The 23,650-nt window shown below is 46.5% G+C and overlaps 6 protein-coding genes across 6 annotated transcripts; 4 read left to right on the top strand and 2 right to left on the bottom strand.

Moving 5' to 3' along the window:
• The first annotated feature begins 253 nt into the window (after nt 1-253).
• On the top strand, nt 254-2,542 carry F4822DRAFT_198712 (NADH:flavin oxidoreductase/NADH oxidase-like protein). The gene is made up of 4 exons (XM_051453684.1): nt 254-941; nt 1,000-1,253; nt 1,328-1,457; nt 1,522-2,542. Exons 1-4 carry the CDS (start codon nt 745-747, stop codon nt 2,288-2,290), a joined length of 1,350 nt encoding a protein of 449 aa, XP_051315151.1. The 5' UTR covers nt 254-744; the 3' UTR covers nt 2,291-2,542.
• Nucleotides 2,543-2,844: 302 nt separating this feature from the next.
• F4822DRAFT_427730 (uncharacterized protein) lies at nt 2,845-5,189 on the top strand (the record flags this gene model as incomplete). Its single annotated transcript, XM_051460790.1, has 6 exons — nt 2,845-2,872; nt 2,930-3,619; nt 3,760-4,516; nt 4,584-4,710; nt 4,768-4,989; nt 5,049-5,189. 6 exons carry the CDS (start codon nt 2,845-2,847, stop codon nt 5,187-5,189), a joined length of 1,965 nt encoding a protein of 654 aa, XP_051315150.1.
• A 555-nt stretch (nt 5,190-5,744) lies between these two features.
• Nucleotides 5,745-8,306, top strand: F4822DRAFT_398087 (uncharacterized protein). The gene is made up of 2 exons (XM_051457665.1): nt 5,745-6,454; nt 6,536-8,306. The coding sequence occupies exons 1-2, from the start codon at nt 6,097-6,099 to the stop codon at nt 7,951-7,953; spliced, it is 1,776 nt and encodes a 591-aa protein (XP_051315149.1). The 5' UTR covers nt 5,745-6,096; the 3' UTR covers nt 7,954-8,306.
• Nucleotides 8,307-9,391: 1,085 nt separating this feature from the next.
• F4822DRAFT_436900 (uncharacterized protein) lies at nt 9,392-11,783 on the top strand (the record flags this gene model as incomplete). Its single annotated transcript, XM_051462359.1, has 2 exons — nt 9,392-9,496; nt 9,825-11,783. The coding sequence occupies 2 exons, from the start codon at nt 9,392-9,394 to the stop codon at nt 11,781-11,783; spliced, it is 2,064 nt and encodes a 687-aa protein (XP_051315148.1).
• A 771-nt stretch (nt 11,784-12,554) lies between these two features.
• On the bottom strand, nt 12,555-19,036 carry F4822DRAFT_398082 (phospholipase D). Its single transcript, XM_051457664.1, has 2 exons — nt 13,220-19,036; nt 12,555-13,167 (listed from the first exon to the last, which is right to left on the bottom strand). The coding sequence occupies exons 1-2, from the start codon at nt 18,601-18,603 to the stop codon at nt 13,161-13,163; spliced, it is 5,391 nt and encodes a 1,796-aa protein (XP_051315147.1). The 5' UTR covers nt 18,604-19,036; the 3' UTR covers nt 12,555-13,160.
• A 329-nt stretch (nt 19,037-19,365) lies between these two features.
• F4822DRAFT_427726 (uncharacterized protein) lies at nt 19,366-20,879 on the bottom strand (the record flags this gene model as incomplete). The annotated part of the gene is made up of 3 exons (XM_051460789.1): nt 19,366-19,992; nt 20,045-20,162; nt 20,224-20,879. 3 exons carry the CDS (start codon nt 20,877-20,879, stop codon nt 19,366-19,368), a joined length of 1,401 nt encoding a protein of 466 aa, XP_051315146.1.
• Nucleotides 20,880-23,650: the final 2,771 nt, after the last annotated feature.

Genomic DNA, 23,650 nt, shown 5'->3' with positions numbered 1-23,650 from the left:
AAACTCCGAGCTTCCCAACTACATACATGTAATCCACCTACCGGTACATAACCCAACTAAACAATTCAGTAAATAATCCGGTGAGTAATTCGGTAATCAACCCAGCGAATATATATATATAAAGAGGTCAATAATGAAACGGACTAGACCTACTTACCCATCTATAACCATGTCAAATCTGATTTGAATGGTAGTACCACAGATGTCGTAGGTGGCGTTACGATAACCATGGAATACCGCGGAGTCCGGAGTTCCACGGTGTTCGAATCTCGACCGTGAAACTTACCATCATTCTAGTAGAATTCGGTAATTAAGAACCACACGAATTTTCAGCGCTATTCCTTCTCAAGGCAGGAAAGAAGATTTGAAACGATAATCAGCATTGATTCCCTTCCCTATAACACTGGATACCTTGCATCGAGGCTCTCACTCGCCCGCGTGTTCTACATCCTAGCCCCCAAGCAGGCTATAATTGATTGACAATGATTTACAATCGATGGCGAGAAGCTTCAAGGATGTTTACCATTCGCCGTGGAGTCCACACAGATAACCCAGTCCATGTACAAGTATCCGTTCGTCCCGAGGTATTCTATACCATGGGAAGACACGTAGGAAACCTATAAAGAGTAGTCGCTCTCGAAACTCTTTAGGTTATATCATAAATTACCGTTGACAGCCTTCCGATATTCTCATTAAACATCTCCAAGTATATTCAGCAGTTTCTCTACCTCATTTCAAGACACGATGCCTGCCCAACGACATGAGTCGACCACCGTCGACGTCACGCCACTCGGCGAACCGCTCAAATTCGAGTTCTCTGGGAGAGTTGCGAAGAACCGTTTCCTCAAAGCCCCGATGGCTGAAGACCTAGCTACTTGGAGTCCCAAGAATCTTGAGGAGCGTGGCATCCCAACACCAGAGCTTATTGAACTATACCGAAGGCAAGATCCAAGCAAGCGAGTCGAATAGATAGCAAAATCAACTAATGCATAGGGTTAGATGGGGAGAGAATGAATGGGGAGTTATAGTTAGTGGAAACACCGATATTGAATTCGATATGCTAGACGCTGTTGGCGACTGTATCATCACACCCGAATGCCCCCCTTCCGGTCCGCGTTTTGAGGCCTTCAAAGAACTAGCTGTTGCGGCGAAAGCGAATGGAAGCCTGATTCTTGCACAACTCACACACCCGGGGCGACAACTCTCCGCAAGAATTAGGAAAGACACAATCTCGTCTTCCGCAGTTCAACATCGTACGTCAATACACGCATAGTTCAATCGAATGCGATGCATAGATCCAAGTACTAATAGACACTTGGTATTGTAGCTTCGAAGAAAGGAGTCCCTTACGCCAAACCAAGGGCAGCAACAAAAGATGATATCGCTCGGGTTGTTGACGGATTCGCCCATGCTGCTGAATACCTGCAAAAGGCAGGTTTCGATGGCATCGAACTACAGTAAGTAATACACCCAACGCTTCATTCTTCTTGTATAAATAGTCACTAATTCCCGTCATTGTAGTGGAGCGCACGGTTACCTCATTGCCCAATTTCTATCTGAAAACTCGAACCAGCGTACCGACGAATACGGCGGTAGTCTCGAAAACCGCATGCGCCTGATAGTCGAGATCGCTGAAGAGATCAAGAGGCGTATCAAGCCAGGGTTCATTCTCGGTATTAAACTCAACTCGGTCGAATTTCAAGCAAAGGGCATCAAACCGGCCGAGGCAAAAGTCATGTGCGAAAAAATGCAAGAGCTGGGCTTTGACTTCGTGGAGCTGTCAGGCGGCAACCATGAAGAAATTGGCTGGGGAAACAAGAAGGAATCTACACAGAAACGAGAGGCTTACTTCCTTGAATTCATTGGTGATATTGTTCCACATCTGTCTAAGACCAAGAAATACCTGACCGGTGGCTTCCGCAGTACGGCTGCTATGGTCAAGGCCCTCGACACTCTTGATGGTATTGGTCTTGGTCGCCCGGCTGCACAAGAACCGCGCCTAGCAGCTGACATCCTCGCTGGCAAGATCACCGGCGCTATTAAGCCGAAAGACGAGTTGGTGAGTGATGTCTGGCTGGGTGTAACAGTGGCGGGGACCCAACTGCGACAGGTAGCTCAGAACCGGGAGCCCTTTGACACAAGCGACCCGAAGGCTGTCGAGAGTTTTATGGCAGAGCTCAGGAAGCATAATAGCAAGCTTATCGCAGATGGCGACAAGCTAGAAGTTCGAGGCTTCGTTGAGCTAACAGCTCCGGAGACGAGCTCGCATCCATATGGAACTATCTATTAAATGTACTTTCGAGGTTGGCGATAATTGTCATTTTAGTAAGTCAGGAAAGTTTTGATGTTACTATTATTGTCAGCTATATGTTGATGTTGTTAGATTTCGGAGACATAATATAGAATGTTAACGTAGCATTTAGAGGGACAATCATGTTCGGCATTCATTTGACTTTATTCCTCCATGACGTACAAATCGACTTCCCATCATACCATCCGTTCGGAAACTTTTACGATTTTACTAATGAATTGGTGGTGTTAATTAGGTAGGATCAGTTTTCAATCTATCCGATCAGGATCACGCATTATTTTAATTAGAACGAATAACGAGTCGCTAGGATTACCAAACATGTACAAGTTCCAACGGCGTCTCCATATGAGGATTTGTCAGCAACGTATATCAACCCCTGGGGTTTTCAGCAAAGCTTAACTAGATTTAAGTCTTTTTCCAGTTTTTATCTATCGGTATCTTTAACTGTATTATGTCAACAATTTGTCTTATCTAATTTTTATAAGAGATTATACGAGGGTTTAGTCTATTCTTGAGTCTACACATAGAAAACAATGGAGACAAGTTCCCGCCGTAAAGCGTGTAAGTTATTAGTCCATTTTATATCTCGTAACGTCGCTAATTATTGACTATTACCAGGTGATACATGCTTCAAGAGGAAAATTAAGTGCGATATGCTAAAGCCAGCATGCTCAAACTGTCTACTATACAAAGTACCATGTAGTACAACTGTTATCCGAAGGAGGACAGCTCCTGCACCTCAAAAAGAAATAGCAAAGTCGACGAGCCCCGCCAACAGCGGAGATAACCTAGAAGCTCGTCTTGCTCGAATCGAAGCCAAGTTAGATAGACTTGGTGATTCAAGCCCCTCCGCAACAACAACAGAACAGCATCTATGCGGTTTTGCTAATCAAGACGCATGGCCTTTATCAAATGTATCGCCTCTAGAACAATCAGACGAGCAAGCCCTAGAACGCAACGACGATCAGGGCCTACCGCCGGTAACTGAGATATTGCCAGTTGTGGAAGATTATTTCCGTGGTTTCAACGCCGCAATGCCACTATTCAACCAACATCAATTTATGCAGATGCTGTATGACTTCTATCCCGGCCAAGAACAGACCAAGAAATCGAGAGCTGTATGGGCTGCTATAAATGTAGTCCTTGCTATTGGTTATCGCGTTCGTCGCGTAGAGGGTGATGACATTCTAGCTAGGTTTAACGAGATGAAAATAAAGAAGTGCATCGACAACGCTCAAAGAGAGTTGGATGAGCTTGTCACCCGCGAGGAAGACACACTTGGTATCCAAGTCCTCTTAGGTTTAGTTCGTAAGTATATCTTAAAATCAATCTGCCTAGAGCGTTCTAGACTTCACTTAGCCTTGAACGATACTCCCAAGCCAAATTTGGCGGCTTGACATTCACCACTACCTTTCTTTTCAAACGGTGGTTACTGATATCGGGTACAGTGCTCTTCGAAACGAGCACAGACCAAAAACCGGCGTCCGTCATAATTGGTACGGCGGTCCGACTGGCTCATCGATTGCAACTTCATGTGAAATCCTCTTTATCCAACCTTCCGATAGATGAAGCGCGACACAGAAGTAATGTATTCTGGCTATGTTATTGCCTGGATAAGGATGTCAGCTTCCGCGCCAAGATTCCTTCAATACAGAATGACGACGATATAGACCTACCTCTACCAGGAGCGGATTTCGGTGACGATGGCCATTTCCTTCAGAGTATCGACGGGCACTCGCAACTCAATTACTTCCGTGCCAGAGTCCAACTTGCCTATCTCGAAGGGAAAGTATACGACTACCTACTTAGCAATAGGTCCACCAAAATATCTCCGAGGACTCGCCAAGAGAGGGTATCGCATCTTTCTACACTTCTCGATCAGTGGCTGCAAGCGATACCAGCACCTTTGCAATTTGAGAACATAACGAGGACCTTAGAAAAGGCACCGTTGACCCACATGATAATTCTGTATCAGGCTTATTTGTTATGCTCTACTACGATCAACGGTCTCTATTCCCTTGAGTCGCCTTGGATAAAGTCGATCAACGGTTATAGTAGTGCCGTTCTCTTCAACATCGATACTCAGGCGCATATTTGCACGAGACATCAGCAACCGCTAGTGCCGCATTACTGGGCAGCTTGTGTGACTGCTAGCCGTGCGTGCCTGAAGTTACTGGACAGTGCTCATGATGGATGTAACATGTGGTAAGTAAACCGCCGTTTAACTCTAGGAAGATGAAGACTCCGTTGCTAAAATGATGGTTCGTTACAGGTTAAGCGGCTGCGCTTATTTCTCTTCGTTCGTTGTCTTGTTAGCTAACATAGTTTATTTTCCTTTGCATGAGTTTGTGGAATTTGACCAGAAGCTCACCGCCAACACTATGGACCATATGACGAAGGTATTGAACCCTATGTGAATGATCACCATGTCTGAAACCAGCTAAGATATGGAGAAGTTATTGGAGCTTACCGGGTCCGAAGCCTTTAAGAAACTCCATGTCATTGTCGTAGGGTTAGAACAGGCGGCAACTTATGCAGTCAAGCGGGCGAAAAAGATTGTTGATGATTACGAACCTGAGCCCGAGCCTGAATCCGAGGCGAACCTCGCACTAGACCACGACGCTCTACATTCTCTATCACAACATAGTGTCTTTTCTGACCATTTCAGCGAGAGCTTTGTTCGTAACATTCGCACTGCACGATGAGAATATGGATCGCGGCTAATCTTGATATCCAGGTTCCCCAACTCGATACAAATTACGCATCTGGATCTACTTGGCCACAGGCATCACCCTTCGGGACCTCCGGCATGGATCTCGGCGGATTTGACTTTAATGATGAGATGTCGGTGCCGATGTTTATGCGCGATATCCCGTAAAACAAAGCTGGAATTGGGAAATGTTGATTTTTGAGTTCATCGCATGGCTGCCAAAATAATAGTCGGTACAACTTGAAGATCTAGAAGAGTTTCGTTTTGCTGACTGACCAATTAGGAAATTGGGAAATGACGAGATAGATCACATACGACACGTATTTATAAGCCATCTATATAGTACAGGGGTACATATCATATATCATGTACGTACTTGTTTGTATTTGGGTAATGGGAGACAGAGGGATGGTAATTCGGAGAGTATTGATTGGTTCGAGCTATCTCGATAGACGTGGGGCAGTAAAGCCAAGCTAGACTGGTGATGTCATGAAACGTTGTATAAAAGCATACAAGGAATAGCTTTAACCAGTAACAAGTCTCGGATTACAAGCAGTCTAACCACGGCTACACCTTCTAGGTAATAATGACAAGGATGGATTACGACACTAGATACTTCAGAGTACTTCCTTCCCTTCTTCTATACTGGCGACTGCCTGGGTACCTCATAGTTCTGTAGGTTACTGATAAAAAAGTATGCAGGTGCTCAGTTAAAAAAAGTATAGAATCACTACGCGCACGTTTACAGCATGGTGCACAAAGTTCAAGCCATTGACCACATACATACATGTGCATCAAATCTCGTAAAGGACAAGTCCAATCCAGTCTCTCCGACCCCTCCCCCTCATTCCTATTCCCATACATCTCCATACATCTCACCTTACATATTCATATAACATCGCATGCTTAATTTGGCTGCGTACGTCGTTCCCTCGTCATTCCCGGCCTGACAGATAATTGGTAATACGATATTCTCCTCTCCTGTCACTGCAGTGTTCTCCAACCCCTAGTCTCCTACTTCTTTTGGATCTAAGGCTTTGCCTGCATTACCTTTTCTACCATCCTAATTTGTTTCATGAATTCCGCAAGATCCTTTCTCTTCTTGCGACCTTCTTCCATTATCCCAGCTTTTCCTAAGCCTAGGCCCAAGCTTAACCCCAACTCTCAAACTAGTTTTATCGCTTCCCGTTCGATTACTGCAACCGCTGTTAGAGCCATGCCTCAGTTCAAATTGAAAGATGTATCGTCGCTGTCCTTGCCGCTTGGCGAGAAGCAAGAGGTAGAAGTCGAAGGCATTGAGGGTGCTAAGGTACTCCTCCTTAATGCTGGCGGCAAGATCCAGGCCATAGGTCCCAAGTGTACCCATTATGGAGCCCCTCTCGCGAAAGGTGTCTTGACTAAGGGTGGACGCTTGACTTGCCCATGGCACGGAGGTTGGTCTACCACCACTTAGACATCATTTTCCTTGTTATTTCCAAGTAATTATAACTGACGTTTCCGCTTCATTCGTGTAGCCTGTTTCAACGGCCAAACCGGTGATATCGAGAATGCGCCCGCCCTAGACGCCTTACCTACCTTCAAAGTCGTCGAGAAGGATGGCGTCATCTATGTCGAAGGTGAGGAGGCGGTAATCAAAGCGGGGAGACGTAAGCCGAATTTCAAGTGCGGTGTAAGCGGCGGAGCCTTAGCCAACAAGGTCGTGGTAGTTGGCGGCGGTAGCGGAGCCATTGGCGCGATTGAAGGGTTGAGGGAGAAAGGCTTCACAGGACCTATTACCATGATCTCCAACGAAGGTTACTTACCCATCGACCGTACCAAGCTGTCTAAAGCCTTAATTACCGACCCCGCGAAGATCCAATGGAGGGACGATGATTGGTTCAAATCGGGGTCGGTCGAGGTAGTACATGACGAAGTGGTCGACGTTGATCTGGTCAGCAAGGCGGTTATCACCAAAAATAGGGAGCGGTATATATATTCTAAACTGATTCTGGCTACGGGAGGTTCACCGCGGAATTTACCCTTGCAAGGTTTCAAGGTGCTTGAGAACATTTTCCTACTCAGGACAGTTCATGATACGAAGAAGATTGTCGATGCTATTGGTGATAAGGGTAAAAAGATTGTCATCATTGGTAGCAGTTTCATTGGCATGGAAGTAGCCAATGCGACAGCTGCCGACAACGATGTCACCGTAGTCGGTCAAGAAACCGTCCCACTGGAGAGGGTGCTGGGTAAAGAGGTTGGTGCTGGGCTACAAAAAGGGTTGGAAGGTAAAGGCGTCAAGTTCCACATGTCAGCGGGTGTGGACAAAGCTGAACCGTCCGGGTCGAATCCATCCAAGGTGGGCTCGGTTCACCTCAAAGATGGAACCAAACTCGAAGCTGATCTCGTCGTTCTGGGCGTCGGTGTGGCGCCGTCGACAGGTTATCTCAAGGAGAACAAGGTGATCCGACTGGAAGATGACGGTTCATTAAAGACGGATGAGAACTTCTTGGTGGTGGGGCTGAAAGACGTATACGCAATCGGAGACATTGCCTCATACCCTTACCATGGTCCTGGTGGTCAGGGTAATTACACTCGAATCGAACACTGGAACGTGGCGCAGAATCAGGGGCGAGTGGTGGCGCACCATATTGTCAACCCTTCGCTGAAGTCGGAATTCTTCACCCCTATATTCTGGAGCGCGCTGACGGGTCAACTCCGATATTGCGGTAACTCTATGCACGGGTGGGACGAGCTTGTGTTGCAAGGTGATCCGGGCCAAGGTAAATTTGTGGTATATTACTGCAAGGGCGAGACGGTGGTAGCGATGGCTAGTATGGGCGTCGATCCGGCGATGGTTAAGTCGGCCGAGCTGATAAAATTAGGCGCCATGCCGTCCAAGTCAGACCTGAAGGGTGGTTTGGATATTTTGACTGTTCCACTGCCGGCATAGGGGTATGACAGATTTTAGCATCACCCAATACCTTTGATAGGTACCTATTTTAGGTAGGTACCGAGGTATATAGGATGAGACACAGGATTGGTGTACATAGGCTGGTTGCTTCGGTACAAGACACCTGCAGCTGGGCTGTCTCGATCTAGGAACCATCTAAGGTTGGCCACTCTAATCCGTATAAATTTTATGTTAGGTAGCAAGCGCAAATCGCAAATGGAAATTCAACGATTATTTCTCCTTTTTGTCTTTATCCATGGATGGATTAATCTTGTTGGGACTGATGTAGGCATCTCTGGCTCGGAATAGGTAGAAATGGATGCATACATGTATGGAGGCAGCATGGATTAGGCAGTGGTGCGTCATAATACTGACACTACCTTACCCATCCCCATCTGCGCAACATCCTTGTCGATTTTCGTGAAATCCCCCCGCCTATCAGAAGACAGCCAAGGCGAAGATGGCGAGGAAATATGGTAGCATGGTGACTTGTTCATGTGATTGACTGCCAACCCCTTCTTTAACTCCTCCAACCATTCTCCATCCCACCGGTACTCTATCCAGTACGTACATATATCTTCGATATCCCATAGTACCTCTTCATCTTGTAACATGATGTCTAAGACCAACATGGAGGAGGGATAATACCCAAGCTGTGTGCATTAAGAGTATTTTATTATTCACATGATAGCGAAACGTACATTAGGTAGTAAAGGTACTAAGTACCTATATCTACTATACTTACTGTACTAGATAGTACATATGTACATGTGTACTTGCTTCATGTGTGAATGAAGTATAAAAAAGGTACGACAGCTAAAAACCCCCACTTGACCTACCTGACTGGCGCCTGCCTACCTGTCTGGGCAATTCATCCTCCCCACCCGACTAATAGCGACGCGAAATCGAATTAAACCATCTTTCAACTAACTTTCTCTAGATTCAACTTTGCGACCCGTTTGGGTTTTTTCTTCTTTTTATTGTCTTTGTCTTCATTATTTTCCTTTTTGATTATTTTTAATACCCGAATTCTACTGGAACTCAACTGTACTACTATACATTAGATGCATTATCTCGGAAACGCTTGCATCAGACAGTCTTAAATCATTCCTTTTTTTTTTCTTCTACCCAGACGGACGCGCCAGACGGCGCCATTTCGCTAATTTCGCTCCACCCACTCTACCACTTCTCTCTCATCACCGGGACGAACGAAGGAGGGAGACGAGAAAAAAATATTCAAAGCAGAGAAAAAAGAGGATTTCTAGGCAGTCTCCATATTCCAGCATGCTGATCTCCCAGCTGAATACGCGCAACGAAGGGACTGTTAGCCATCATCATGGCTGATCCTCTTCGCTCCGCGGCGGCTGCTGCCGGCGACCGCGACACCGGAGAAGATCATCTCTCTACTACGCCCTATGAACCCCATGAACCAGGTGCCATGAAATGCTGCTGTGGTTCTGTGGAGTGTATCTTTCTGAGACACAACTGTTCTGTCCTTGCTAGCGTCGAGAAGGATGTCCACACAGCTGCACGAATGGGTCAGGTACGTGTTCATGACTTGTGTCTAGACTCAAGCCACAAGAAAGTCCCACGATATCCCTCTCACACTAGGTTGAGCTAGTTACGCTCATCCGAAGCTCCCTTAGCTCTTTTATAACTCGTCGCATTCCTAAATTGTTTGCTCCCCACTGTATAATAGCAGGCCTTCAGTGAATTGCTCCGGAATGCTATACTGGAAGTAGATCGCGGCATTGCTGTGTTGTTTCGCTTCTCTTCTCGTCCGATTGCATCCTACATTCCAGAATTCCTCCCTGATAATAACTCCATTTACAACCATGGGAGTTACCAATTCTCTAACCTTTGCTTTGCAGGCGCTGCTCGCTCGCCACGAAGCTTATATGGCTGATGCTGAGCGGGATCGCAGCGAGCTCACGTCCCGGATCGACCAGCTAGAAGTCGATAACAAGGAGTTGGAGGCGAAAAATGCGAGAACGATCGAGGAGAATAGGAACCTGCTAGATCAGCTCGAATCTCTCAACACCACCGTTGTCGACTCGGATGGCCGCATCAGATCGCTGGAAGCCACTCTACTTTCTTCACAACAGACGGTTCGTCGGTTAGAGGGCGAGACTGCGCGGGCCGCCGCCCTAGAACGTCAACTATTAGCTTTAGAACAGGAACAAGCCGAGCTGCAGAGCCACCTATCCCTATCTCGCGAAGAGGCCCGATCTGCCGTATCAAGATGGAAACGTGCCGAGCGAGGCATCAACGACCTGCAGGAGCAACTCGAACGGATGGAGAAGGAAGCAAAAGAAGAGAGGGAATACCATGTCGAGATGATGGGTCGCATAGAAAGGCAGCGTGAAATGGAGAAAGAATTGAATACCGCCGCCGGTCGATTGAAAGGAGCAGCCGCCGCTAAATCGCTAGATCGTTCACCAGGAGGGAGTAATGCCGTGTCGCACTTTGTGCGCGACCTGCTTCAGGACAATGCAAACCTTCAGTATGGTATTGCCGAACTGAGGGAGATGCTGATGAACTCCAACGATGAAATACAGGCCTTGCAAAACCAACTCATGTATCACCAACCATTGGGAGAAGGCCAAGTCGATAATGCAGTGTCAACGTTAAGTGCTGAACTTGAGTCCGAAAAGGATTCGCCGGAGCAGAAATCTCCTAAAACCCCCAAGGAACTCCATATCCATCATCATTACCATTTACCGAAATCCAAGCAAGAAGCAAAGAAGCCACGAAAGAAAAGACAAGGGCTTAACACCGGAATATTTACGCCGCCTGGTAGTTCATTGCCTAGTACACCCCCAGACGGGTTTGCGCGGCCGCGGCTAGGGTCGCATGCTCATAGGGATTCCCTTCTTTCTAATTGTTGGTCTTCGTATTCGGAGCAACCTTCCGACTTTGCACCTTCATCAGTCCCGAGCTCGCCCTTATCAAATCATCGAAATTCACTATTTGATCATACACTGGAGTCGTTTCCTGGCTCCCCCACAACTAGTATCGATCCAACGTCACCAACGTGGCATGCCACTCATCATAAGCAACTCTCGAATATGTCTTCGCGGGGGTTTCAAATGTCATCAACTTCAGCTTTTGTGCAAACTACTTTAACACAAACCCATCCGATTATTGAAGAGTCTGATGATGATGAGCCTCCGGATCTAACTTCGATAACTGATGAATCTACGGATGCAATCTCTTCTGAATACCCGGATGCCGTCAATGACGAAGTTTCGGTAGCCGATGATGAAAGTGATCATCGGATGCCGTTGGTTCGTTTACGTAGGGCGTTGTCTCATGAATCCGTCATTTCGCTTTCTGGTGGCCTCGATATCCACACTTTGAAGACGAGGCCTAGCCAACTCACTATTCGCCAAATAGGTTCCGCCAATTCTGTGACGGGCAGTAGCACTGTTACAGCACGGCCCATGTTATCACGCGACAATGCAAAAAGAAGTAGTGTTTTACTACGTGAAAGTTATGCCTCATCGCCAGTAGGCAGCTTGCAATCCATTTCGGACTCATCCGTCCGAGGCCTCGGACCATCGTCGCTTAGTAGATGGGTTGGCTGGCGGCCATGGGGTAATGGTGGTGGTGGCGGCGCGAGTAGTTCTAACGCTAGTAGCACTTCCACCAGAACGGTCAAAGAGAAAGATAGCCAGAAGCAATCCAATCGACCACCGGGCATCAATCAACCTGGTGTGATACCGGGGTTCACAGAATATATAGCTGCGGCGCAACATAGAGTACCACCTGCCAAAATCCGACCTGATAACGTGGACCGCGATGCCTTGAAGGATGGCCTCGGCGAATGACAATATTGATATTAAGTTGCCATCGACTTCGTCAATTCGTTTTTTTTCTATCTGTACAGTACATCGGCAACTCGCATAACTTGGTTCTGAATTTTGGATCCGAGAAGTTCAACAAGACGGCATATTCGTGTACGCGTTGTGGAAGCGGTTATAACAGCATACTGGAGAATAGCATCGTGAATAGAAATCTATTTTCTAGCTCGAAAACATGCGTCTGTGGAGGTATCTCTTCCGATGCGATGTGATGCTATTCCAATTTGGCAACATGATGCCGCCAGAAGCTTTTGCCAATTTCCGCACGATTCATGGGGAAGTCGTCCAACAAGCATATTAAATGGCAAGGATTGGCGACGACAAGCATAGGTTGGGATAATATGGATATGATACCCCCAAGAATGGCTAGTCTACTTGCTAGTTGTTTATCTTGATTCTTTTTATTCTCCTTTGTTCATTATTGCCATTGGGTATTGGGATGTAGGTTTGGTCACCAATTATTGCTAGGCCTTGGTTCGTACATTATTCTAGTTGGGAGTCACAAGACTAGCGGTTGAGTGTCCAGATAGAACCAGGATGGTGTCAGACAGAACACATCACACAGAAGAGGAAAAGGATTGAGAAAGCAGTATGTCTTCATTTTCTGTCCTCGGAATTGTACATGGCTTCTCAAATTTTACCTACCTACCTATTTATCTCTGGTTTTTGTCTTGGTTAGTAGGATATGCCTGATTATGTTATGTATCAATAGCTCCGGATGTGCATATTTAAAATATGATAAAAACTTAAAATCTAATAATAATTACTATAATGTACCAACTTATTATATGATTTGCTGTATGAATGTATACTTGATTGGACACCTACCCGCGTGGGTAGAAGTAAACATTCCCTCTATTTCCTTCGACTACACTCTGAACACCTTCGCCCAACAATCAGTCTATTTCAATTAATCATATCAATACCGCCATTGTTCTAAATGCTAGTAACGCCCCATTAGACAGCTTAAAGATCATTAAATCTTTACATTCAAACTTGATCAACCTATCTAGAAAACGAATCAGGTTGATTGAGATCCCTTGTGACGTTTTGCCGTAATAGGCGAAGCAGAACGGAGTGTAATGTACGCGTACCAGTACCCAGAAATATAAATACCCCAATCATGACTTGAAGGGTATGCGGCTATGGAGGCCCATGATTATGCGTAATATATACCCTTATTGTATGGTCGTGAAACGAGGTCTACTCAGTATGATGCAGAATAGTTGGGTAACACATGAGTAGCCCGTGAAAAATGGTAAAACCTCTACACATTCCATTAATCATTTTTCACCCTTGGGGGTTTAAGTAACATGCGGTGGATAGAAGAAGGGAGAAGGAGATTTAATCACTATGATATCGTTAGTCATACAATTTGCAAATTTTGAAGGCTAGGGACGTACTAGATTTCCTTAGGCGCCAATAAGTCAGCCTGGTATAACCAATGGTTATCTTTCTCCTCAGCCTCAAGCCAATCGTAGGGAAATTGTACTAATGTTCCCTGGATTAAACCGCATAGTTCTTCAGCTTCTTCGCGGCTAAGAAGCTCGTATGGAAAGACGGGACCGCGCCGACTGCCCTTAGTAGTGGCTCGTCGACGACGTCTCGTCGAGTTATGATTATAAGGGTTACTAGTACTGCCGGATTCCGGCGCTGATTTCTCAGCCGACGAAAACGTCGCCCTTCGATCTCGCTTCTCGCCCTGAGGATCCAAATGCACTGTGTCGACTTGTGCATCAAATGATGGGAATGGCTGTACTGGTGAAGGGGTTTCAGTAGAATTCTTAGTTTGAATTTTCTCCGTGTCGATCCCAAGATCGGGCTTCTCTTTTTCTAGAGCGTTGTCGCCTTGAGGTACCGGTGTCTTCTCATCTAAGACATCTGCAGCTTCATTGGATACTACAACCTTGGGATTACCCTCGGCAAGTTGATCGGCGTGAAGCTTTTCGGATATGCCAGGAGCGCCTTGAGCTGCGGCAGGAGCCGCGATACCTGCTGCTATTCCACTGATATTGCCCATTTGAGGACCGGTGTCAGCCTCACTGTTTCTCGAGCCTGCCATGCTCTCTTTGAACCGGCGCGCATAGTCCTCAAATTCGGCATATTCTTTCCATGTGGATACATCGCTGTCGGGCATGCATCGAAAAACTCGCCGATACAGCTTAGTATTGTTTGATGCTACTCTCATCCAAATATCATCCCAGAAGGCGGGGTTAACGGGATCACGCATACATTCCTTGTCAACTTCAGCAGGCACAATATCAGCAACCAGAGGATTCGAGGGATCGTTTATAATCTTCTTAGAATCGTCCGGATGCGTTGGGGGACTATCCCCGGCTGCGTTATGTGACGCTGAATCCGACTGAACTGGGGGTAGCCCATTATGCCCTTTACTAGATTCATGGCATGATAAGCTCCTAGAAGAATTATCTGCGTGTTTCTCGCCGGACTTCGTTTCTTTGGTTCTATGAACGAGAACCTCGTGTCCGTCTATCACGACAGAATCGTTGCCAAGATCGGTTCCTTTGGCTTGTGCCGCTTTCCAGTGGTCTGGACCGTAACCTTCAACATCCATATTATGTTTCGCATTCCCATGTGTTCGTGTATCACGCTCTGGGGACTTTCCTTTCGAACTTGACGAGGCAGAAGACGGGCGCGAGGACGAGGAAGAAGCATAGCCACGTTCTTCGGTAGCAACGTCGTGATTGAAACTCGGTGCGCGATGAGATGTGCTTGGTCCTGGGCGCACCGAACTCTCCGCGGCAGGACTTATATCATCATCATCTCCATAAATTTTTCCCATCTCAGCTTCGAAATTGGCTTCGGCGCTGAACTCCGCTTGTCTTTCCTGTTCCGTTATCTCGTCAACGTCCAGACCGAGATGTTCTCTCATCAATCGCATACGAAGAGTGTGAGCAAATCGACCAACCCTGTAGGCTTCGCCCGCCATTGTTGACCACATCATATCAGTATCCCGAACAATAGCAGCAACTTCTGAGTCTCGATTGCCCAACATAGAGCGTTCGTTAATATTGGCCGATCCTATCAGAGCGACGCGATCATCCACAATGATGGTTTTGGCGTGTATATATAGTTGCTCTGTGACAAGCTGATTATGAGTCCCGATTTTGCCCCACTGCCTCAAACTGAAGAACTGTATATAATCTTCGGGCTCTACACCCACTGCTTGTAATCGTCCGAAGATTGAGTTGGGACCCCTGCAGATACTTCGGTATTGGAATTGCATGATCAATCGTACACTGCTTCCCTCGGCCTGATCCACTGTATTCTGAAAACCAGGCATCAGAGGAATCAGGATACAGCATCGCCACTCCTCACCTCTCTCATGAGCCCTAATAATCCGCTCAACGAGGGCATCACCAATACGGTTGACTACCCTCGTATTCATTGTTTCGGTACTTGTGATGAAGAATTGATTTTCCATGTAAACGAAATGTTCGGACTCTTCAATCAACTTGATGTATGCAGATTGAATACTATGTTCCCGCAAATCCTTCGGATAGCCCAACGACCAATCGCCTGCTGAACGTAAAATCTGGACCTCACACGTTCCGGACAACCCTAGTGCCTCGAGATCTACCGGATTGGCATCAGGTGGAGGGAGCAAAAAGGGGGTAGGTCGAGTTGGTTTGCGTTCACGCCGTAGATAATTCCATCGTTGCACAAAGTGACGAGTGAGATCACGCGCCGGCTGTCCGACAACTTGCATCGCGATGTCGTGCCAAGGCATTCTTGGAACTTTGCTCCTGTCATACATCTCCTCATAAGGCTCGTTCAGCTTGAAGAAATCCAGCACACGAGGGTTAGAGTAATCCTTTCCCGGAAAGAGTTGACAGTGTTCGGCGTCTCGTGGACTATCCCCGTCTGGTTCCATACCCGTCGGTCTGTCGTCTGTAATCGGGTGCTGTGGATTATCCCACCGGCCGAAACAGAGATCGATTCCACCAAGGAATGCTACATCGTGGTCCACAATGCAGACTTTTTCGTGATGGGCGTAGAAAAATTGGTTCTTTTTCAGCTGATTCGGTGACCTCAAAACGAGGATGTTGTCGTGTAGGTTGAGGAGAGAGAATTTAGTGTATTCTGAATCTATCGGTATGGCTTGCTCCACGTTTCTGTAGATAATAATAAATACCTTGACGCCTTCTCTAGCCTTCCTTTGAAGTAGACGGTCTAGGCGCCACTTCTGGCTGATGCATGCGGGCCGTCGCATGTATAACTCCGGGCTTAACCACCAATCATGAATATAGATGACATCTTGCGCCATGCTTATGGCGCGCGAGACATTCCACATGTAATCTCTCGCATCAACGAGCCATTGAGCAAACGCTGCTTTCCGCACGGGTGCGAAGCTTTCGAATCTGTGTTCTTCATGCCATCGAGTCTGTTTCAGCATATCAAGGACCGATTCTTCAAATTGACGCAGGACTGTCTGGTTACGAGAGAACAGCTTAATTTTCCGATCGGCCGAATACAACTTTAGCGTATGGTGCTTTCCACGGGTTTCTTCGTCGGAGAGATGGTTTTCATCGTTGTCTCCTCCCCTTTCTATCTCAACCTTCAACTTCGCGCCAAATCGTTTAAGCTTGTTCTTCTTAGACACGACTTGAAAGTATGGATCCACAAGGTAGACATCATATATGTTCATGGTTGCCGGCGATTCCACGACGGCGATATAATTCTGCCGGACCAGGAACCATTTGCGAGAATGTTGAGCTATGACCTTTTGAGGGTTGAGCACTCGCCTGAAGTCGATGCCCTTGGTGGACTGAATATGCAAGTAGCATTCCTTACCGTGAAAGCTACCTTCGGCAGCAAGCCGGACGCCAAGGGCAGAGAGCTCCAAAAATTTGCAGAGGCGATTGCTGTCGGCACGGAACATAAGCCAGTGAACCATTTCTTGAAGATACTTCTCAAGAGTTTTCCGCTGCCTCTCAATGTACTTCTTTTTTAGAGCAGCAGAATTTTGGGCGTTCGCGAGCGATGCCTCTCCATTTTCTCCGACCCCCGATGACTGCCGACGTGGTAAGAATGTATTGATACGGGACCGCTTCCTATGGGCATTCGGCCGCCTATCATTGTCGCTAGCTGTGCCCTCGGCAGCAGTCCCCTCACCCGCGGTCCCTTCCGCCACTGTGTCATCGGCTCTAGTGCCCGGAGGTTTTTCCTCTTCCTCAGATTCCTCCAGATTTTGGTAAGTCCGCAAATATGGGAACGCTTTCCTTGGGAATCGAGGTTGCTTCGGACGATTTCGTTGATTCGTAGTAGCTTGGAGAGTAATGTCGTTCTTCAGAGACAGTCTGTATTTCCAATGAATATTCCAGATCTCTCTAACGCTACGAGTGACGGTCCATCTCATTCGACTAAGCCCACTACCGTACTCCAAGGCAATGGTAAAAATGGTATGCCTTTCACTCGCGCTATCTTCAGGACGACTATCAATGACGCGTAGGTTGAGCTGCTCCAGAAGAACGGGGATACGCTTGTTCCCATGTTCATCTCTTTGCAGCATGCTAGCCAGAATAACAACAGCAGGTGTTACAGCTCGCAATTCGGCCATAAGTTCGGCGGACTTATAGAAATCGAATTGATCTGTTCGTCTTTTACCCAGCATCCTCAGGGTATGCTTGACTTGCCTCCATCTTTGTGCCCCGAAGGTAGCAGCGCGGTCCGCACCCAAAAATGGGCGTTTTGGTGTGGTTAGCCAATCGCCATCCGATGCACCACCCGCACTAAACATCTCAGAGATACGGCGGCGGTGGCCGGGTGTACGAGGTTGTGGGCTCTCGGCGTCTCTGACGTCGGAGGTTGCAGTTCGTTGAGAACCAATCCAAGAGCTTCCACGCGTCCAGCCAGGCCTTCGGCCAGTCAGATGGTCGCGCCCTTCTCCCTCGGACAATCCACCGCGGTGCTCAGCGGATTCAGGCATTGTGGAACGTCTAACCATCGCATTCAGGCGGCTCGGCCCCGGAGAATCGAGGTCATCAACGGGTCGGGGGGAGTTGGGGGCCGTAAACACGTCTAAGTGCTTTAAACGACGTCGCATCCTCTTCCTTTTACTTTTAGGCGGGTCCCTTTCATGACTTTCGTCAGCGCTCGCCTCCACATCCGCATCGCTGCCTTCCTCTTCGTCCAGTGTATCCGGAACACGGTTAGATCTACCCACGACAGGCGAAGCAGTCGTAGATTGGGGCGTGTATTCAGATGTTCCAGGGGACTTAGGTGGCTGGATACCCCCAGAGCTGCCCAATGTCGACCTCAACCTCAAAATCCATCTCTCGCTGCGAGATCGATTCTTTAGATCTCCTTCATCCCATGACCCATGTCTGACATGTTCCTGTGGAGGATCAAGCAGGATATCAGCACGAGCAAACTGCACACTACGTCGGCCAGGTGATGCCGGTTCTCCCTGCGCAGTAGCATCACCCTCAGGTATATGGATCGCGGTATTTCTCAACGGAGAGGGAGATCGTATAACTGGTGGCTGATTCAGGAAAGACGACGCGACGCCATTGACAGGGGAGGTACTTTCGTGGGGCCGGCCCCCGTTCAGATAGTCCGTCGGGGGCTCTGTATTTAGTTTGGCAGAAGAGACCGACACAGTATCGGAAAGTGACACGTCACGGGTCGGAACAGAGATCGGCAGGGGGTCGCTAGGAGAATGAGGTATAGAGGATGGGAAGTTGTGACGTGTTTGCGCGGGAGATGAAGTACGAGAAATCCTAGTGGTAGGCGAAACCGAGTCGTCGCGGTCGGGAGTGGACATGGTACTTTCCGGGTCAGCAATACAGAAACTAATCGTAGGATTGGGAGGGCTTTAGAATGTCTGAGTTGGCCGGTGCAGCTCAAGCCCACCCAAGTCGGCCAACTCGACGGAAGATGCAGACGTCCCTATGATCCGACTGTATCCTTACTCGCATAGTATTCCAACTCTTACAGACGAGGGCATATATAATAGCAGTCAGAAGTAGTATGGAAACACCAGGGTAGATTTGGTACGTGAGGCGTATGATCGCTGGGACCAAGAAAGAAAGGATAAGGAAGGAAAAAGAGTTGTGAATTGGTAGGAAAGAGGTTGCGAAGTAGATTGATAGTTTAAATGGAAAGTTAAATCATTCGTCGTAGTCCCTATTTCAACATCATCCACCTAAACTAAAAAGTAAGATGATATGGGGGGATCCGCTGAAGCTGGAGCTAGTTCAGGAACCAATAAAGCTAGTTCTTGGTGCACAAGGAGACCCCGTTCGTTATCGATAGCGACTATTTAGGGATAGCTTCGTATATATTTAATCCACTGTCTCCTTACCCATGTAAACTATCCCCTTATGTACATCTATAGCGGATCACCTGTCCAAAAGTGAAAGCGGGACATTATCACAAGCCAGTACATACATATGTAGTAATGACATAATTATAATTGATCAATTAATGACAATACCTTAAGAAAACGTGCTTTTATATATTATATTATTGATCAATTGTTTGCTTAATAGGTAAGCATACCTACAATAAGTCAAGCGAAATCTTCCTACTTTTTTGCTGCTATTTGGTTGGTTTTCTGGTCAGAGAGCCTCCTCAACATGAGGATTTCATGCTTCGTAACAAACACTCCACCACGACCACCACTATTGGCATCGGACCCATTATACACATTATTTCCTGACACTTGATCAAACAGATCTCGAACTTTAGCATTCTCCCATTGGCCCTGATTGTTCGTCCAATATACTCGCCTAATGCCCGCAGAGTGCATGTAGAGGACACATCGATAACATGGTCGAGAATCCAAAGCATTCCCACAGTCGACGGTGCTTTTTAAAGCCGCATCCTCAGATCGCGCTGGCAATGATGTTTTCAGTTCCTTGCACATCAGCTCATCATATAGAGAGCCCGTGCGAAACTCCTCGTTTACTAGCGTCGGTGCAGAAGATAAGCGGCAGTCTGTTGAGTTTGCATCTTGCTCAGCATCTGGTTCACTCTTCTTGGTATTACCGACCCCGCGCCCACGCGAGCTTGATACACTACCGAGACGAGCAACGTATACATCGGCGCCTCGCAGCTTTGGATGCTTCATGCGGTCTTTCACGTCGTGTGAGGACGGTATCGCGTCCCGGAAGTCGCTATTAGGCAGTGTTAACTTGTCGCCGTGGTCGAACTGCTTGTACAATTAGCTCCTCAATTGAAGACAGAATCGAAAGCGAATATACCCTTCGGCTTCCAGAAAACATATTGTGGTCTTTTCTATGCTTGCTCTTTAATGATGAGTCGCCACAGCTAGACGGTTCGTCCTCCTCTTCTATAGATAAGTGTTGAATTTGCGCAGACCTGAGTCTTTGATTTACCTCGTTACTATTGTTGAGTGTATTACGGTTCTCTCGATGATTACGATGCTGCTTCAATTGCCCTGCCGAATTGTACGCGTTCCCATGGTTCCCCTTCGAGTGGTGATGGTGGTGATGATGATGACCTACGCGTGAGGCATGATGTTGTTGTGTCGTATGTGTATGTGTAGGATTCAAAACGCCACCCGGCAATTTCAATTGGGGCGGTGCCCTGTTGGGTATGCGGCCGGGAAGTCTCATAGCAGACACTCTGGACGAATGCGTTGAGGATATCCCAGCGGAACTGCCGTTTTCGTTTTGAGCCATACGATAGAGCGGTCGAGGGTTTAAGATACGACAGATTTGTAGCGGCTGAGGTGTTTGATGACTGGAGAGCCGAGTTTATAGCCATCATTTCTGAATGCATAGTAAGACAGTTATTAGCAAGACGGTGGCCGCCGGCCTGTAACCCGACGGTGTTCTCGAAGGGCTTGAACCCGTTCTTCTTCTTAGGTTTGTCTTCTCCCAACTTCTCTAGTGTGGTAGGCTTGGTAGGCAGCTGGCCAGTCTTCAAAGCGCCACCATCGTAGCCAGGCCGGTAATCATTGAATCCTTTACCAATAACCTTACCTCCCTTCACAACGACACAACCGTGACGATAATGAAGAGGGGATTGCTCGGCTTGTTCCAAGCATAAGTTCAAATAATGATCAGTCTTCATGTTGATTCCGATGGAATATGTTCTTGCAATGATTTATTTTCTTCTGATGAATAATAACTTTATTAAATTTCGAACTCTTTTCTTGATGGTTGATAGTTCAAAGTGTTGAGAGTATCAATAAAACCAATGCATGGTGGGATTATCTAAATACTTAGGCAGATGTATTATGTAAGTCATACTAGGCATAAACTTAGACCCCACATGCTACTTCTACGACGATTGATTGATTAACTTCTTTATTAACTTCTTAGGAGCATCAATTCTCTCTTTACATAGGTAAACTACCAACAGCCATTACTTACCTATGTACTTTCTTATTTCACAAATTCCTAAATTCCAAAACCTAGTATTCAATTCACACTTTAAAAATATCAAATTCATCGTCGCGCAATTTCGATTCAATCAATTCTACTTCAGAAATTATGACTTCAACGATCTCGGAGATCCAATAGGTGTAGGTGGGCTAAAGGCGGTAGCACCACCCCGCCAAAGAATATGTATCGCCAATGGTACGGCCATGTTACTTTGACGCCACAGGGTTGGAACTCGAAAAAAGCAATAATGAAAATGGTCGTAGTGGCGGCCTATTAGTAAGGTTTCGAATTCGATGTACACAAAGCAAGCCGATCTAGCCACGAAACAAATCAGCGGTATATAGAAATGGGATAGGACACACAAATAAAAGACATTAAGCTCGACAAGAGTGTATTGATTCGAAAGAGCAGTCGGTTACTTCTCTGGATCTGGAACCTTGCTGTCGGCGTCTTACCCTACAATAGCTATCGAAGAAGTATCGGGAGTGCGTATTGAGAAAAGGGGCCTTTAGTAACGCCTCACTCAACAATAACCAAGAGTCAGTGTTGACGCGATGACGGTGAATACCTAAGTGGATTTAGACGGTCGGTATCATCGAATTCCCAAGTATGTGGCCATAGGATGCTGACACCTAAGTATGTATTTTGTTAAAGGTTCTTCGTCATAAGCGAATAGTCAAAACGTTGTCCTCTTATCCTCGCCTGACCGTACGAGAGCATACCCCGTATTGATATAGCTGTACCTCCAAGGGAGTTAAATTACTTAATATTCGTATATATCGTCCCTTAGGGCCCCTACCTAGGTAATTCCAGCCAGATACCCCCTAAAGGGCAAGGGAGGTGCTACCTACAAGCTGCATATATACTTAAATACTTAGGTAGATACGCGTAGACTATGGTCTACTTCAACTTTGACTTATACCATGTGGGATATACTCTTTGTGGAAACCCCCACTCTGATTTAGCCAATCGGATACTATCTTAGACTTTAACTCCATGTTCGTCTACTTACGTGCAGATATTCTTCCCCATCCTTAATACCTAGGTAGGATCAAGCTACTACAAAGGAATACAAACTTATGGCAAGATTACCATTTAGGAGGGCAATTTGTTCTTCATTTAAGGTTATAGCCCATGTTCCCTTGTTATAAAATTCTTGGCATGTCACGCACCCGTCTCCAGCGTCCGTTCGTTCGTTTCCGAGATGTTACATGGTACAAGGGCCTCTTCGGAGCCCATCCTCCCCTGACCCCCACACAAATCTCGTTTCCTTCTCTTCATTCTTTATTTGTAGTTGTACATAATTATATATGATATTGAACTTGCCTAGTAGAAACTGAATATAATGTAATTAGGAAGGCAAAGTTACGTAGATTCATGTAAGATATTCTTTTAGAAAGAAATTGTTACCGAAAGTAAAAAGTAAGTTGATAATCTTCATACCTAAAGTGTAACACGACAGCACGGGTGAATAAGTATATGCACCTGCACCAAATCGAAGAATAGGTCCATTATGGGATCTCACAAGGGACGAGCCGTCTATAGTGTTCACTAGTGTATGCAGAAGCGGTTGAGAACCCCCCTGTCATATGCGGGCGGCCCCCCTGGAAACACGGAAACGATCAGCAGTGTTCAGTCCTTCTTTGCAACCAGGCTTGCGAGTTCCCACTATTATAATGCTTAATTCTTATGCTTATCATTATACTGGTGTCTCCCTAAGTACCCATAAGCAGTTATAGCTCTTACATAGTGTACGTCATGTCAATGCTATTCCGTTTTGACCGTAATACAAGCATGTGCTTTTATATACATTATATTTCTCCTTTTAAGCTTGGAAAATAATTGCAACAAGGCCCACACTTACAGATAATCCTTTGCTTATCGTATTCAAGTCCAAAAGTAATCATAGTAATATCACGTCCCTGATATGTCAAAGTTTCTTCATGGCTAGCTCGGGGCGCCTCCGGAGCTGGACAACCATTTCTGCAGTGGCGGAGAAAATCACGCATACAAAACGCCCTCTGATCTACATAAAAATGTACCTAGGTAGGGGGTACTTAACGAAACCAATACGACCCGCGTCTAGACAGTGTCGATCTGTGTTTGCTTCGTTACAGCGGTCCAACGAGTCAGTGCAACGCTTCGAAAATAATGTCCAATAATGTACTTATGTACGATAGGACTATACATGGAAAACAGCTTAGATATAGTTGCCCCGTTCTACCGCGAAAGCCTGGAAACAGGGGTTCCTGCGGATCGTCATCGGTTGGCTGATCCGATATGCATGGGCTCTCCCTGGCTGATACTTGTCGAAAATTTCGATTATAACGGTGGGTATGGTGGTGATCGACCTGTTTCATTTTTACAGGCCTTCCACCCAGTATTTCAACTACTACTCTTAAGATGGTCTAGCCCAACCGATATTTTTATTCTATCAAAGTTCAAACCGAATCTCTC

The sequence above is a fragment of the Hypoxylon trugodes genome, assembly GCF_022578975.1.
Source record: "Hypoxylon trugodes strain CBS 135444 unplaced genomic scaffold F4822scaffold_4, whole genome shotgun sequence".
Lineage (NCBI taxonomy): Eukaryota > Fungi > Ascomycota > Sordariomycetes > Xylariales > Hypoxylaceae > Hypoxylon > Hypoxylon trugodes.
This window is presented reverse-complemented; position numbering and strand designations above follow the sequence as displayed.

Coding starts and splice junctions, on each gene's coding strand:
- F4822DRAFT_198712 (XM_051453684.1), top strand. CDS start 745: ATGCCTGCCCAACGACATGAGTCGACCACCGTCGACGTCACGCCACTC. Junction 942..999: donor CTTATTGAACTATACCGAAG/GCAAGATCCAAG, acceptor GCATAGGGTTAG/ATGGGGAGAGAATGAATGGG. Junction 1,254..1,327: donor GTCTTCCGCAGTTCAACATC/GTACGTCAATAC, acceptor TTGGTATTGTAG/CTTCGAAGAAAGGAGTCCCT.
- F4822DRAFT_398087 (XM_051457665.1), top strand. CDS start 6,097: ATGAATTCCGCAAGATCCTTTCTCTTCTTGCGACCTTCTTCCATTATC. Junction 6,455..6,535: donor GACTTGCCCATGGCACGGAG/GTTGGTCTACCA, acceptor TCATTCGTGTAG/CCTGTTTCAACGGCCAAACC.
- F4822DRAFT_398082 (XM_051457664.1), bottom strand. CDS start 18,603: ATGTCCACTCCCGACCGCGACGACTCGGTTTCGCCTACCACTAGGATT.